This window comes from Aspergillus tubingensis (genome assembly GCF_013340325.1).
Source record: "Aspergillus tubingensis WU-2223L DNA, scaffold_15, whole genome shotgun sequence".
Taxonomy (NCBI): Eukaryota; Fungi; Ascomycota; class Eurotiomycetes; order Eurotiales; family Aspergillaceae; genus Aspergillus; species Aspergillus tubingensis.
This window is the reverse complement of record NW_023336289.1, coordinates 49,336-65,548: the sequence shown is the minus strand read 5'-3', so window position 1 is coordinate 65,548 and position 16,213 is coordinate 49,336. Positions and strand designations below refer to the sequence as shown.

Below are 16,213 nucleotides of genomic sequence, written 5' to 3'. Positions count from 1 at the left end.
TTTTTCAGGGATGTATAATAACTGATCATTTTTATGTGAATCCAACTGTAAATGATAGGAGGAATCCAGGAATGAATCCTTAATTCGAAAGCAGTCAGCTACTGCCCGGGGTGCTTGGTCCTAGGATCTTGTAGAACAAACACATAAAGTCTAGACTCCTTGATCATGGTAGCGCCTCGCCATTCTATAAGATCTGGATTGTCGAGGTCAGTAGTATCATATGCTTGCCACATCCACCGAGGGATATATTTGCGGGTCCGTAATTGTGGTTGTGGTCAGCATGGCTGTTAATAAATACTTTACAATACCTAGGTACGTGGGCTGGGCTTTCTGCTTGGCGTGTTAGGGCTGGGCAAAGTGAGGCAGACAGAGAGACTCTCTTGGAGCAATTCATTCCGCGTGTTCACGAAATCCAACTCTTCTGCACTACACCATTTTCCATATTGTTAATTGAGCAAAGATCATTATCCCAAACCCTCAGGGCTGCATACTTGTCCGGAGCTCCTAACTAGAATTCGTAGCACAGCCCTAGAATCCAGCCTCGACCGAGACGTACCAATTGCGATCACAGCTACTACCTGGTAAGATTTCCCCCTCGCGTCGGAAACTAATCTGCATTTCTTACTAGATCATAAGCTTCCCTTTCTGATGGGCCTGACATCTCAATCATGATACAAAGGCTCTTCGGCCCCAGGGCCCCCCGCATCCCCGGGAGTTCCGGATTGTTCGTATGTAGTAAGTAGCGCTTGCCCTAAGCCAGCAATAACATAACCTGCAAGATCATGAGAGTCGAATTGTCAGAATCTGTCCGAAAACAGCTACTGTTTTATTGGTGGGGTCGGTTACTGCTTCTCAGCGTTACTGACCCTTTGCAGGCAGTGAGCAGACATACCGTGCATCTAGCAGCGCACACCCCTGCATAGATGGTAAGAGACCCAGATGATCATCCATCAGCCTAGCCAGCGACGCATCGATCTACGTGGACAAGGCCCGGCATAGAAAGACGTCGTACTTAGCAAGAAATCTGCCTCATCAACTTCTGTGACTTGGTGGATATGGTCTTAGTTCCTAGGTCCCGTGTCGTCCACATGAACAGCATTCAGTATCGACTTTTCGCAACTCAGGCAAACAAGGGAACGATCAGGGGTTTTCAATGTTTCTTTACTTAGTAGATCTATGGAGGCAACTAAATTTAGATAAGGTATCGTAGTCTGAGTTCAATACGCCACCGTCCAGCCTGAGATTGGAGTGCTGTTCCCCAGAAAATTTCTTCCACCGGGGGAGTGAATGTGCCAGAATACCCATCCTAATACTCATAATTAATTTCCCAGTTCGGAATACCAACGAATCATTGGAGTTTTTGCATGGGTAAATTTCCAGCCCTCTCTCTTCGACTGTGCAGCTTTTGGTCCTCTCCTGAAACATTGAGATGACTTGCAGGCTCTGAGCCATGTATACCAATGCACCGTAGAAGCCAAGACGCATATTATTCGTAAAGAGGATGCTCCTTTGCTGACATTTAGGTACTTTGAGTCAGCATGAGAGACTCCAAACTGCCATCAGGGTACGGAAGGCAGAGGGAAGGGAGCTTGTTCACTTTCATCGATACAAGGCGAAGCAGATGGTAAAAGGCTGTCTACTTGAGTGGAAAGCGGGACAAAGAAGCGAAACAAGGCTAATGTGGTTTTTCAGCAGGAAAGATGATCACTTGAACCACAGCAATGGCCATGGTGATGACTAGTAGCGATATTCTCACCTTCAGTTCAGTATTTATAGAACGCGGATGGTCTTAGTCTCTGTGTATGGATCAATAACATCATGTAAATCACAACATACATATAAGAACCAATTCTCTCAAAAGGTATTGCCTATTTAGGAAGTTGCTACACAGCAGATCAGGAAATGAAATAAGGAAAAATGGTTGACAGCAGCATCTAAGTACCGCTATGTGAATAATACCTCTCCAAGCCAAAGTATTATCTTTTGGCCTGACTTCACATACAGTCCCATGTACTGGGCCCGTGCCTAACACCATATGTAGCCTTCGCATGCCGTTTAATCCCCCAGAAAGTCGGGATTACCCAGTAGTAGTAAGCGTACATATATTCAAATCTGGAAGCAGTCAGCTTCTAACTTTCTCGAACTAGCGTATTCTGACCTCTTACTGTATGTACATGGGGCTAAGGCAGTTATAATTTCAGTGGAGGCGTCTACAGGCTGTATGTAAGCTTCATGGGTACAGGCTTCAGGGTATATCCCTGCTTGTTTGCGCCATCGTAAGACAACGAGTAACCCCGATTCAAGTAGGCGTTTGGTTAAAGACTGGGTAAGGACAAGGAGCAATGACTGAAGCGGGTCTGCTCCCTGCACAATGGCCATTGGTGCTAGACATGGTTAGCAGACGGGTGGAACGCTCGCAAAGGCTAAGCATCCATTTCTTGAGGAGAAGGGGGGAGGCAATGCAACCCTCACTAGTCTAGAATTCTCAACCAAAGGAACATAATATCATATACAATGTCGACACCCGAAAGGGTCACACAAAGTATCGAATTTCAAACTGAGTGAAGACAGAATTTCATGCTGTCAAGTCCGGATACTTGCATTGGGGGTAGATAGAGGAGACGCGTACATAATACGAGCTACATGGTGTAGTGTAAAGGACAGTTCTCACCTATCTTGCTTACCTTCAGGGGGTATTGACCTTGTGGCGATAACAAACCTACTCCTGGTTCCGTCCTCAGGACTTCCTTTCGCATGGTGATGCCGAGTCAAGCCGGGCTGGTATTGATTAGAGAAAATATATGTATCTGTATCTAGGGAGAAATCGGATCTCTGACTGGTAGTGCTTGCTCTATGCTTCTGATGAATTCAGCATCATGTTTGGTTTGGCTTGCAGCACACCTGAATAGGGTTAATGGGTGGAATTAACGATCCTGCTCATGTGACTACTACTAGTAGACATGTTTGATTGACGCCATGCACCGACTTCTTCTGATCGGGCTTCTCTCTTCAACGGCATGGTGATCACAGTACACAGTTCTGTGTGTTAGACAGCGCTGATACCTGCCTATTCACCTGCCTCCAACGGTTTTCTGTTTATCCTCCCTCCTCTTTTCCTTTTTCATTTATTTTTCTGTACTTTTACCTCTCCGCTAAGATAGTCCCTACTGAGATAGTATTTGCAGGTAGGCGACCTACATCATTTCAATTTGGTTTGTCCACAAGTTTCCAAAAGTAGTTAGGTATGTGTCCCAGGTTGGACCTAGCCACGGTCACCAGTTATACACCCATTGGCCACCGGTGAACTGAAGTTTGAACGACAATCGTGGTTATTGCAAGCCCCAAACACATTCGCCTCTTCTTTGAAGCTTGGGTGCTAGTTTGTTGTCTCTTCCAGTCCCGCTTTTTTTCTTTTTTTTCTTTTTTTCTCTTGCCTGCCTTTGCTATTATTCAGCTTCTGGCAATCAGTTTCTTAATAACAACCTGTGTACGAATAATGTATAGAGGTGCTGTTCTCCAGTTAGTCAGGCTCCTGCATACCTACATTGTTTTACTTATAAGCGCCCGAAATCTGGGCATCGCCCATTCGGCGTATCATGTTTCAAAAGGAGTTTCGGTGTTAAGCAGTTAGTCGCCAGCTCATACATACATTAACACGCCTACAAGGGGGTAGGCACTTACCCAGGTATCTACCTACCCTCGTATCTGGCGGTTACTCAACAAGAAAAAGCAAAGGAGACTTCGCAAAACGAAGAAACAGCAAAATGGTTTCAAGAATTGCCAAGTGTCACCCAATCGAGTGCCGATGCTGGCGACGATGCTGGCGGCGCCAGCGACGACGATGTTAGTGATGACGTTGTCCTCATTATCCGCGACAATTCAGAGAGGTATCTGAAAGGCAGCCAATTAGCCTAGGCAAGTGGTTTGCGGCCTAACACTGAGAAGGACCAGCACAGCCACTCTGCGATATTCTCTACCTACCTCATGGCCATGTCTACTTGGACATCGGTGACGTCTTCTATCATGATGGCTCGGCAATGCATCAGTTATATTTGCACATGAAACCAGGTGTCGATTACTGAGATACCATTCAATTCCTTGCCTCCATAAACCAGATGCAGCATCAGTACATCCATTTTCGTCCTACATGTGGTTGCGTGCTGCAGGAGTTGTTCCAACTGCTCCATTGGCTGTAATATGGCTGGCAACTGTAAAGCATCTGTCTCCATCATACGGTAGCTCATCATTTGAGGCCGGGATCGTGTATGGAAGAAGCAGCACTAACGGGGGGCACATTGTTCTTCACTTAGATTAAGGTCTCCAGCTACGGGCAAGATATCCCTGTTCGAACTCTGGAGCTCTACTTATGCTGATCTTATGCTGACATCAAACCGACGCCTTGTCTGACGCAGATACAAGCCTGTTCAATCTGCCGAATGGTATACTCAAAGAGAGGCAAACGATCTCACGTTTCTGGTATCTGCCGGTTTGTAGCTATCATTATTACTTGAATTATTTTTACTCACTCTTATTCTGTTTCTGTTTCTTTTCATTTCAGTCATCAATTTACTCATATATTTTGCATTCTGCGCAACCTGGCCATGCCTCTCAATTACCTCGGACATCAATAGATATGTATCTTCTCTCTTCTGTTGCCTAGATGCAATTCGTGAATAAGTATTGTCATTTACCCAACTGATATTCCAGCGTTCCTTTTCTTTTTCTTTGATCGCTTTGTGTCTCATATATTCCGTCTTTTTTTTTTTTTTTTTTTTTTTTTTCGAAAATCTCTTTTTCCAAATTTCTTTTTTCCCTTTCCATACCCCTCACCTTTGCGTTATGATGCCTGATCCCTGTCGGTTCCACAGCTGTTAGCCACTGCTTTCCTTCTCATTCCCTCTTATCGAATCTTCTCCTACCATGATCTTGCAGTGGGGCTGTTCTCGTGGATGAATCCAGAATACCCCATTGCCGTTTTCTCCCATGCTCCCTTACATTTATATTTCATTTTGCAGCTCGCTTCCTCTATCCTGGCCGCCCTCTGTGCATATGCAGAGTACACATGCCTGGAGAAAGAAGCAATTTACAAACTTCAAGGATTTTTTTTGGTCTTTCTTAGTTGCGGCAAGATTGCAGAATGGTTAACCTTGCACCCCTGTCAAATATTTTGCCTTGGTCTTGTGCATATCGTACCAGCACATCCTATACGGACCGTACTGAGGCTTCCTGGAGGGTCTGGTCAAAGCTCTGTCTGCTTCACCTTTTAACTGCCACTTTGTACCCACTTTTGCTTGACATATTTGGCCCTACTTTCCCACAATTGTCAGGTCACAGTAGTCTGCCAGGCTATCGAACTTCCCGAGCATCTTTCCTCTCTGTCTTGATTAGTCCTCCCTGTTCCCTTAACCCTAATTCGGAGCAACAAGATTCCTTTATCTGGTCTCTCACGTTGGGCTCGATACGATTGAAAGAGTAGCGAACGCAGAAAGACTGCTTCACTTCCCAAGACGACTATTAGGAGCCCAGTCATACGGTCCTTCTCCGAGTGTAACTGCAAACCAAGATCCTTTTCCCGTCTAAAGGAATTATAAGTGTCTCTCTGGGCTTTTGGCAGACCTGTTCAGCATGAGTGGTTACCCAAGGCGCAACAATCACGATGGCTCTGATACCTACATCGTGAACCACCAGCTTGCCTTACCTGTTCCATACAGTCACGGGGACAGTCACGACTTTGGGGTAAATGATACAGGATCGTATCCTTTCCAGCAGCAACCATTCAGTACTTATGCGTCACATTTTGGTTCACCCTACAGTCATTCTGGCATCACATCCAGCACCCACCATCTGTCACCACATCAGTCACCGGGCCATTCGGTCCCGTCAACTCCAGATCATGTACCTCTTCAGCATCATATCCAGTATATGCCTCAGTCACGTTACCTCCAGTCACCAGGGTTTCTCCCACTTCGTGATGCATTCAGCGAAGCAGATATTGAAAGCCAGGATTCGCAGAATGAGAGTTCCATGCTATCAGAGCCAGTCATTCCTCCACTGGACGGCTTTCCTAATGTAAGGGAGTTTGATCAGTTGATGAAAAGGTAGGATGAACCCCGTTCACTTTGGACTCACGTTATATGCATGCTCAAATATTTGACAGCTATGTCGACGACCTTTCCGTCAAAAAGCAGGATAAGGCTTTAATCCACGCCAAAAGAGCACGGAACATCAAGACTGTACTGATGGACCCCAAAGACACGGCTGTGGAATCAGCCCAATTCCGGTAATTCGCCCCATTGCAAGCGATATAGACTCACTTCACTTGAGGCTAAAGTTTATGTTAATCTAGATTCTGGGTAAAGAAAATGTTCAAGCTCCAAACAGTCGGCACCGGCACATCAGATGTTCGTCTACAATCCAAACTATTTAGGACCTTGGGTGCTAACCTTGAGTGTGATTTTCAAGTGCACGAAAATGATTTGCCATGAGGGAAAACCAGTGGCTATTCGAGAGAAACTTTTCAAAATACTCACTAGAGCACATCAACAATGCCAACACGGAGGCAGAGACAAAACATCAGCTCGAGTTAGACAAATCTATTCATGGTAAGCTCGCATTCCCAACTCAATTCTCGATCCTGATGGGATCAGAGAAACCGCATCTTTTCCTCTTTACTCCTATCACACACACTTTGAGATCTTCTCTTCCCCCTGCATTCTCTCTTCTTGCTCATTCTCTCTACTCAGCCTCAGCAAGTCCCAAGTTAATCATTAGTCCAGGGTTCCAAAGGAGCTTATTTCACGCTTTGTCAAGATATGTCCGACCTGCCAAGTGCGTCGAGGAGGCCCGCGCTTGACACCTCCTAGTTCAAGGAGAAGCTCACCTCGCCTAGAGGTACTATCCCGTTCACCAAAGCTACCATCACCGCCTATGTCAAGACGTGATTCAACCTTGAATGGACAGCTTGTCCTGGAGAGACCGCAGTCGGACTACTTTACCCAACTTAGCAGCCATGGCACTTGGCTAGACAGCCAACGATCTCTACAGGAGAGGCAGGCCATCAGTGCAGGCCATGTGCGATCCTTCAATGGGGGAACGATGGGCCATCTGCCAGGTACACTCCCAGGCACCCTAGATTCGTTTCATGGAGATATGCCAGTATCGTCATCCCAAGTTAGCTACAATGCGGGCTATCCTTCCACGCACGGGCCGTCCAGTCATAGGGACTACTAGAGGGTGGTAAATCACAATAGTATCTGTTGTATGAACAAGTGGGCTAAGCCATGCAACTGGAAACTTAATATGGGATGGTGGTATAGCACGTCTCGACTGTCTTCTGATCGCCACCTACACAATCATTAATACGAGCTTCTTTAGTCTTCATAGCACTGTCCATCATTTTCTTACCTCCCAATGAACATTCTTATCGGATCTGAAACGCGCGCCATAGGTATCTAATGCTGGGGATTCGCCATCGCTACATTCACTTAACACCAGTGTCACCATGGTTGCCTGTGAGAGTATGGAAAATGCATTATTTTAGGCTAAATCGTCCTCCCGACTATAATAATTAGAATGCTACATGACTTGTCCTCTTCGCATGGGTCGGGTAAGCCTATAGCGCGTACCGACCAAGATTAGTTGCGTGAATATTTGCTACTTCATAAAAGTACCTGTCGCTGGACAACAGTTAACATTCAGTGGTAGCTAGACATATATTTTCCCTCCAACTTTCCGCGGAATTGCACGGTTGACCATCCTCCTCGGAACTCGCAATACCGTTTGTGACGAAACCAGTCACCATGTACGCCGAACTTAAACAGGCAATGAGAACTTCTTGCCCTTCATAACCCTGTATGACAGTTAGCCTCGCCCCGAGAACTCATAGAGGAAGCCTGTTCGCGCTCACTTGGTGTAGTAGATATAAAAGAAATCCGAATATAATAGTGTCTGGACGATACCAGCTACGACAGGGATGGGTTGAAAGTGACTCTCTGCAAAATAGCGATAGATCCAATTAGGGATGTAAAGGGCGCGATACAATCCCAAAGCGAAAAGATAATGTGTCGTTATGGTGTCTGCCTCCCCAGTGCGCTGAAGCATGAAAAGTTGGGGCAAGATAGCCACGGACTCGAGCCATATAGAGAACGTCCAGAGAATCTAATAAGGTCAGATTAAGTGTGACATAAAATCCTTCCAGGGGAAATACCTCTGAGACGCTATAATCATGCGGGAAAAGGAGCGCCAATAGAGCACTAAACCCTAGGAGATACTGCACTTTGAAGGTATCAGTATTGGGGTCATGCGTTGGCTTGTAGTCGTTGAGCATGAGGTAAATGATGTAAGCCGACGAGCCGATGAACAAGATTTTGAAAGTTGTGTTGTAAAAGGAGTCCGTGAAAGCCCAGAACAAATCTGTAACAGAAGTCCGTCAGAGAGTTATGCCTATATAATCGAGTGCTGAGGCTCCGAAGCTTACCAAGATAACGCGTTACAAAAACCATCAAATATAGCGCCTGGGACTTGAATGAAAGTCCTGAACAACTCTATATCCAGTCAGACAAGGCTAAGAAACAATTGTGCTGACAACATACACTTGAAGACTTCATCTTCTGTAATAGTATGAATATGGACGCGAGGTGAGAAAAGTCGGCTTGATTGCATTGATTAGCAAGGCGCGTCAATTCCACTGAGAGCGAACGGACAAGACTCACCTAATAACCTGAAGATATTCATGATGGCGAATTAAGTCAAATCACCTTAACCTCAGGTACGTAATGCAGATTATCAAATGCTTGTTCAGTCCAATAGAGGGGTATCAATAAAAATCGGCCATGGGAGTGCTTATGACGAAGCTAGACCTCCTATGTTATATGCAATTGTTCTGCTAGCAGTACTGAAATATGCCTAGATGTTGACACGAAGCCTCAAGTGTATGCGCCACAGGGAGCGCCCCACATCATGTGTGATGCCGTAATACAAATATAGCCAGCCACCAACAGGGACTGCGGGCAGGGTCCACGGTACCTGGCTACCTGCAGCAGCAGCTAACTACTTTGATCTTGATCTGTCTTAGCTAACCGAACACCTGCCCCATGTGAATCAATTCTAACTATATCAGGTAAGGCAGAGTTCGCACTACCTTTACCTATACTCGGGGAGGGCCGAAAAGGACCAAAAAGGGTTAAAAAACCAAAAAGGAAAAAAAGGAAAAAAGGGGGAAAAAAAGAAAAGAAATAGAAAAAGAGAGAGAGAGAGAGAAAGAACTGGGAATAAGAAAGAAAACCATTACGCTTTTAGATATATAGTAGAAAATGCACATATGAAGCAACCATTACTCATTGGTGCATTTCTTGTAAACTATGCTCCACTGTCAGAAAGCTTCAAATTTGTAAATTGTCCTGTGAGATGAGGATCTTTGACAGAATAAGATACTGCGAATCACGAGATGTGCGCGAAAGCGGAAGTTATTATATGTTTTCTACTTGTTCTTCTATTTGATACTGCAATGGCTGGTATGTCAATAATAATGTGCAACCTAATGTCAGAACATCGCACCAGCATGGACGCCTTCACCATCAGCTATTCGCTGTAAATGTCCTTCTGCCAGTTCACTCTTTAATGCACAAATAGAACTTTCCCTGTCAAGCCTATCCCAATCTCGAATCCCAGCTCGCCTTAGCTTCTGACTGTCCGCAATTTGTTCAAAAAGTCTGTCTTTGTCTGCTTCCAGTTGAGACAGGCGCTTTTCCAGGGCAATATCAAGTGCGGTTGGGATAATTTTGCCTTCGGGTATAATTTGGCGAAGGCCGGCAAGGTGACTAAGATGTCTCGGGAAACGAGGAGGGTAGGAAGGCCCGGTAACGCTACCTTGTCTGCTGGGATGAGAGCGGGGCAGCTCGACGCCGGGACCTGTTGACATAATACTACTGCGCGGACCAGTCGGTGGGGAACCGTGGAGTCCGGTAGACGCAGGCCCACGGCGGACTGGAGAGGCTGCCCAGGACGACTCCTTAAAACTTGGACCGCCGCGTGGCCGAGTTGGAGCTGACAGCAACGAAATATTTGACCCACGATTCTGCAACATTACTTTGGACCCATGCGATGGGCCAGATGGTGGTGTTTGACCTTGTAACATATGGCTGTATGCCTTTGGCTGTACTGGAACGTTGCGGGATTGGTATGTTTCTGGTTGGCCAGACGGTAATCGAGGGGCTTCAGGTACTCGTTGTTGGGACCTGACGCTTCCAAAATCCTGCCCATTGCCCATAGGTCGTTCAGGTGCTGGCGATCTATGCCTCGGTTCCTCGGGTGCAGGCTTGCGACTGACCGAACGGGCTCGCTCTTCTCGAGTGGATGACCGATCTGAAGTCCTTGAAAGACATCTAGGAGGGTTCTGATGGGTTGGCGACCGGCTTGGGGCATTGGATGAATTCATATTGAGTCTTTCGGTAAAAGGAGACGATCGTCTTGAATTTGGAAGTGAGCCAGATGCGGAGGTACGCATAGGTGATGCGCCCTTAGGGGATACTGATCGCCGCTTCTTGTTAAATGGAATGTCCAGGTGGCGTTCCCTGCGTCCTCCATGAAAAGGGCTTCTGGATCTATGGGGAAGTGGTGCACGGTTGCCACTATCACGGAATGGAATGTCAGGCTTTGTATATATGTCGCCAGGAGGTTGATTCCGCTCTCGCCTAGAAAATCTGTAGTCATGACTGCGCGGTGAAATATCCCGGGGGCGTTTGTGGTTACTCCGATTCCATGAGATATCACGCTGGCGGCTCTCGCCATAGGGAGACCTTGAGCGCCACGAGGCCTGGTGAGGCGACCGATTTCGCACCTCACCTCGTCTGGGCGAGAACCGCCTCGGCGATGGACACGGCTTTGAAAAGGTGCCCATTCCAACTTCCCCCCTGTAGAACGATGGACTGCGTGAGAGGCGACGTCTTGGAGCCGGTGGTGAGCGACTACGCACACGGCCATACGTCCGACCATGTGATGGTACCCATGTATCTGCAACAAGACGAGGAGAGTGAACTCGCGGGGGGGATCTGCTGCGTCGTATATAAGCGCGAGGAGCACCAGGACGGTAACTCTCTCCGCCACGGAGATCATCAAATCTATTCGCGGTCATCTTCTTAGCCACTACCAAGACGAGGGGATGGGGGATTGCTCGAACCAACCTTCTACTGCGATCCCAATCCATCTTTTTCCGTATCGTCAAAAGTATGATCCTGCGCACTCGGTAGTTACACTTGATTCAGGCTGTCGGTTCAGTTTATGCTCATTTTAAAATGGAGATTGGTACATGCTGTACGGAACAGTCCGGATTCCATCAATGTACAGCGTTGTAACGGGTATTTAGTATCACGTGCTTTCCAAAGTCTCACCATTGGGCACGGGGACAGGTGCTATGCTTCATAGCGCATGAGACCTTTAGTCTTCATTGTTTATTGTACGGAGATCACAGACAAAGCCCCGGAGTTTGGTTTTTCACAGGGGATCTTCGATCATTACATATGATGTGATACTGTCTACCAGCTTGGCCTTATGAGCCTATCGCAGCTAAATAACTTCTTTGACTATGAAGTCAATGTCCACCAAAATGTCAGTTTTTCGAGGTTTCAATGTTGGTGAACATTGCAGTTTTCGAAACCAAACTGTAACTTTCCGGTGGTCAAGGCAACTCCGGCCACTAGAGCAAATTCATGAATAATATTAGTGCAAGAAAGCTACAAAACCAATACCTAAATCAAGTTTGATAGTCATGCTCGATTTAACAACAAAGGCTGATTGAGATACATTATCTTTGTGCTAGATGTGCTTTCTTAATTTCCATGATCTTTTCGATTAGAGGTTCATTTGACAATGCCTGCTCGGCCGCCTCATTTCCTGCAATTGCTTTATTAGAACCCTGACCAGAGCCAAGGTGCTTATGGTTCCAACCCCAACCAGTGAGATATACTCCGATAAAATACGTCTGTAACCCCCTGCCGCGCTGAGCAGGAGGCCGTTCATCGATGTAATTAAGTTTAATCCCCTTGCCCATGATTTTCTTCGCAAGTGCTTCTTTGGCATGCAAGGAGGACTTCGGCTTTCCAAGCTTTTCAAGCTCCGGAGACCACAACTGTCTTAGCCATTCCTCAGCCACACGATAACCATTGCTTGTATCTGACAGGACAACGGCAGCTACATAAGCCTCAAAGATGTCCGCCTTAGTTTTGAGCCATCTTTTGGGTTGCTTTTGGTAGTCCGGGGGTACGGAAACCCTGCTGTCGAGTCCGTACTTAGACGCATAATCAGACAAGGTCTCATTCTTGACAAGTCTCTCTCGGATCTGTGATATTCGACCGGAAGGAATATCCTGGAATGTGTCCCAGATGAGCTTTGTCGAGATAAGTTCTATATATGCATCTCCGAGAACCTCCAGCCGATCATAAGTAGCTCCGATGTTGCTGCTCACACCTGGGTGAGTGAAGACTGCCCTCTCAAGCACGTCATCCAATATCGGAGGTAACCGCGGCAAGCAAGACTCCATTTTTGCTTCGGATGTCTCTAGCGGCAGTGTCGCATCCTGAGAGCATTTAGTAGTAGACGTAATGGCACCTGCTGCGCGCTGTAATGCAGCGTCGAGCTCAGTGGCTGCAGTCAAGATATCGGCGTCGGTCTGAAATCCGCGGCTTTCAGAGATGCCTTGGCTCTGTATAATATCCTGGAGCAATGTTCTCAGAAGCACGACATTATTCTCTTTGCTTTGCGGGCTGTGCGTGGAGGGGATTGATTCTTTCGCAAGCGGCAAGTCATCATCGTACTTCGGTAGTGTTAGTGCAAGCCGGGGCACACGAAAGTATATGTTCACCTTTGCTTTCTTTTTTCCGCTATTGGAAGGTAGTGAAAACACTGATTTTCGTTTCGAACACATGATGGTCATGGCGTGACCGTTCATAATTCATACATAGAACTAGACTCAGATGCCAAAGTATGGACAATGGGTTATCACGTGATAAGGTTGGTAGTTGTATCTGAACAGAAACTCCGCCATCGCTACCCTAACAGTATCCATCCGAACACGCCGTGTCGACAATGGCAGCGCCGTACAGCAGACTGCTTGATCTGGTCAAGGTATTTAACAGAGCGCAGCTTAGCTGGGATAATCCCTTGTCTGGCTTTTTTTTCCCCTTCCAGGCTAATCCGTATCACCCCGGCCAGGTCCAATGTCGGATCTTCTCGCTGAACTTCAACCCCGAAAGAGCGCGATTGGGAAACAAGATTCTACGACAGCGCCTGCGTGGCCCGGCGCTGGCAGCATGGTACCCGAGAAAGACGGTCTCGTTTCGTGATTTGCAGGACACATACAGCCGCTCAGGTCTAACAATGTTCGATGAGGCTGAGGATGATCGTGAGGAAGCAATTCAAATGTATGTTGCTTAGGAGTCTTTCTTCTAGCATATGCTTATTGACCTGTGATAGTGCGAAGTTACGAGGGAAGGGTCGACCCAAAAAGAAAAGAACGGCTGCAGGTAAGGTTCAAAAATCAGGAACAGTTTGCGCGCAATTGTTTAACTTGTGAACATAGAATCGCGATCAGCAAAAAAGAAGAAATAGATTCCTTGTGGCAAATGAGGTTGAACTATCAGTTCTATTGCAAGGGATTGTCCACCATGCTGTGCATTATGGCCTAAAACCAAGCTGTTGGTTTATCGCTCCCTTTAAGCTTATCCGGTTTGACGTATTTTTTATCACTGTTTGTTCTCCCTTTATTCATTACCTTCGGGGTCTGTATAGTATAAGATATATAAATTCGAACATGACAACAATCTGATGTGTTGTACTTAAGCTAAAAAGCAGTTGTTGTCAGACCATCGAGTAGATTTTCGAAGAAAGAGCTAGTCATAGGTACATTTCACAATGTCATTTGCAAAGAAATAGGATTTCCATGACGACCTATTACTAGCACTTGGTCGATCGGACGGGAGTTGAAGGGACCAATCAATGAAGGGAGCCGGTGGTGATGAGATCACATGACTGGTCCAGAATGCCGCTAAATGGGACTCTTATCATAGTGGCCTAGATAGTGCAGAGATCCCAGGAGGCTAATAGTAACATCTACAACGGAACCCACGATCTTGCACTACTCCTCGTTGCTCTTTCTCCTAAGAATACAACTCTTGAGCTGGGCCCAATCCATTCCAGGAAATTAGGGTGCATCTAAGCTGAGCGCATTGCAAGCACAGGAGTTATATAAGGTGAAGCTTTCGCGAGGAAAATGGGCAAGAACCAGTTGAGGCGGGCTAGGAAAAAGGCTCTTAAATCACAGGTATGATCTGTGCAATGCTTTATTGGAGAATTACTCACTTTTTGCATCAGGCGACTGAGACGTCCTCAAACACACCCCATGCGCAGGCCCAGGTCGATGAAAACAAATCGCCAAGTATCTCCAAGGCTGCTAGTACAGAGCTACAAATCACGGTGTTCCCGGATTCTGCCGATCCACTATGGCAGATGTATAAGGATATCGTTGACAAATTTGAAGAACCCGAAGATGAAAAATCGAGTTTGAAGGAGCCTCCAAAACCAGAAATCTACTTTGACGATGATAATGAAATACCGGATGAGGAAGAGAAAGAATCTTCTATATCGAAACGGAAGCGAAAGGAATTAAACAAGCTTTCTGTCGCCGAACTGAAAGCGATGGTCCGAAGGCCTGAAATAGTCGAATGGACGGATACATCAGCCCCTGATCCTCGGTTGCTTGTCCATTTAAAGGCACAACGCAATGTTGTCCCCGTGCCTTCGCATTGGAATCTGAAACGGGAATACCTGTCTTCCAAGAGAGGTATAGAAAAGCCACCATTTGCTCTTCCCAAGTTCATCCAGGAAACCGGAATCTCGGAGATGCGCGATGCTGCATTGGAGAAACAGGAGCAGGCAACGTTGAAACAGAAACAGAGGGAGCGAGTTCAGCCGAAAATGGGAAGATTGGACATTGATTATCAAAAACTATACGAGGCATTTTTCCGGTTCCAGACTAAGCCTGAGCTTACGCGGTATGGCGAAGTCTATTACGAGGGCAAAGAATACGAGACCAATCTTAGACACCTCCGGCCGGGTGAGTTGAGTGCTGAGCTGAAAGAGGCGCTTAATATGCCACCTGGCGCCCCTCCTCCTTGGTTAATCAATCAACAACGATACGGCCCGCCCCCTTCTTACCCGGCTCTGAAGATTCCAGGTCTCAATGCCCCTCCGCCCCCTGGCGCTATGTGGGGATATCATCCTGGAGGTTATGGAAAGCCTCCAGTCGATGAGCACAACAGACCTTTGTACGGTGGCGACATATTCGGTGTGCTACAACCTCAGCAATCCGTGCAGCAGGGCGAACCCGTTGAAAAAGACCTTTGGGGAGAATTGCAAGAACCAGATATCTCAGAGGATGAAAGCGAGGAAGAGGAGGAAGCAGACAGTGCGGATGATGATGATGATGTCGATGACGTTGAGGCAGGAGTGCAGACCCCAAGTGGATTAGAAACCCCCAGTGGGTTGGCTTCTGCTGTTCCATCTGAGATGACGGGTCCCGAGAATATTGCTGGTGAGTTCGACGTACGAAAGCACTATCGGGGAACTCAGACCGAAGAGTCGGTGGGCCAAAGAAGCGCTTTTCAAGTCATCCCAGAGAGACAGACGCAAGTACAGGGGTTTTTCGGTGCTGATAGGGCATATGACCTTGGTGCATCCTCGAACACTCTGCCTGTGCTCGGCTCTGATGACAGTGGCAAGAAACGCAAAAGGCCTGGAGACGTTGACGTATCTGTTGATCCCGATGCATTGCACGCGAACGATGGCATTGATCGAGAGGATATAAAAAGGTTATACGATTCCCAGAAAAAACAAAGCAATCCAGGCTGGGATTTTCAGGAGGATCTTAGCGACATGATTGCGCATGAGAGCCGAAAGAGGCTGAAATAGGCAGATGAATAAATAGCCATACTTCTTCCTGCTAATACGACTATTTGGACAGCTACCGGTTCTTTTCCATGGCTACTGCTTCAAATAGGTGTGTCATTCTCATGTGTTGAGGGGCGTTTACCATCATTTTGGTTGATCGGTGGGCTAATTAGTTAATTCATACACCTATGTTGGCCCCAACGGCAACTTATACAATGACATATGTCAAAAGGACCTGATGGTCTCTTCCACTCTTCCGTCACTTCTCTGTGGA

At 46.7% G+C, this 16,213-nt stretch overlaps 6 protein-coding genes across 6 annotated transcripts; 3 read left to right on the top strand and 3 right to left on the bottom strand.

Moving 5' to 3' along the window:
- Window positions 1-5,625: 5,625 nt before the first annotated feature.
- AtWU_10850 (integrase zinc binding domain-containing protein) lies at window positions 5,626-7,230 on the top strand (the record flags this gene model as incomplete). Its single annotated transcript, XM_035505952.1, has 5 exons — window positions 5,626-6,098; window positions 6,158-6,280; window positions 6,347-6,401; window positions 6,463-6,602; window positions 6,777-7,230. 5 exons carry the CDS (start codon window positions 5,626-5,628, stop codon window positions 7,228-7,230), a joined length of 1,245 nt encoding a protein of 414 aa, XP_035361845.1.
- Window positions 7,231-7,812: 582 nt separating this feature from the next.
- Window positions 7,813-8,733, bottom strand: AtWU_10849 (ER lumen protein retaining receptor; the record flags this gene model as incomplete). Its single annotated transcript, XM_035505951.1, has 6 exons — window positions 7,813-7,849; window positions 7,907-8,157; window positions 8,207-8,412; window positions 8,477-8,543; window positions 8,592-8,650; window positions 8,712-8,733. The coding sequence occupies 6 exons, from the start codon at window positions 8,731-8,733 to the stop codon at window positions 7,813-7,815; spliced, it is 642 nt and encodes a 213-aa protein (XP_035361844.1).
- Window positions 8,734-9,541: 808 nt separating this feature from the next.
- On the bottom strand, window positions 9,542-11,203 carry AtWU_10848 (uncharacterized protein; the record flags this gene model as incomplete). The annotated part of the gene is made up of 2 exons (XM_035505950.1): window positions 9,542-11,117; window positions 11,181-11,203. The coding sequence occupies 2 exons, from the start codon at window positions 11,201-11,203 to the stop codon at window positions 9,542-9,544; spliced, it is 1,599 nt and encodes a 532-aa protein (XP_035361843.1).
- Window positions 11,204-11,800: 597 nt separating this feature from the next.
- On the bottom strand, window positions 11,801-12,928 carry AtWU_10847 (ribonuclease III; the record flags this gene model as incomplete). Its single annotated transcript, XM_035505949.1, has 1 exon — window positions 11,801-12,928. The coding sequence occupies one exon, from the start codon at window positions 12,926-12,928 to the stop codon at window positions 11,801-11,803; it is 1,128 nt and encodes a 375-aa protein (XP_035361842.1).
- Window positions 12,929-13,080: 152 nt separating this feature from the next.
- Window positions 13,081-13,602, top strand: AtWU_10846 (mitochondrial 37S ribosomal protein mS33; the record flags this gene model as incomplete). Its single annotated transcript, XM_035505948.1, has 4 exons — window positions 13,081-13,119; window positions 13,207-13,415; window positions 13,468-13,517; window positions 13,574-13,602. The coding sequence occupies 4 exons, from the start codon at window positions 13,081-13,083 to the stop codon at window positions 13,600-13,602; spliced, it is 327 nt and encodes a 108-aa protein (XP_035361841.1).
- A 661-nt stretch (window positions 13,603-14,263) lies between these two features.
- Window positions 14,264-15,960, top strand: AtWU_10845 (U2 snRNP complex subunit CUS1; the record flags this gene model as incomplete). The annotated part of the gene is made up of 2 exons (XM_035505947.1): window positions 14,264-14,314; window positions 14,365-15,960. 2 exons carry the CDS (start codon window positions 14,264-14,266, stop codon window positions 15,958-15,960), a joined length of 1,647 nt encoding a protein of 548 aa, XP_035361840.1.
- Window positions 15,961-16,213: the final 253 nt, after the last annotated feature.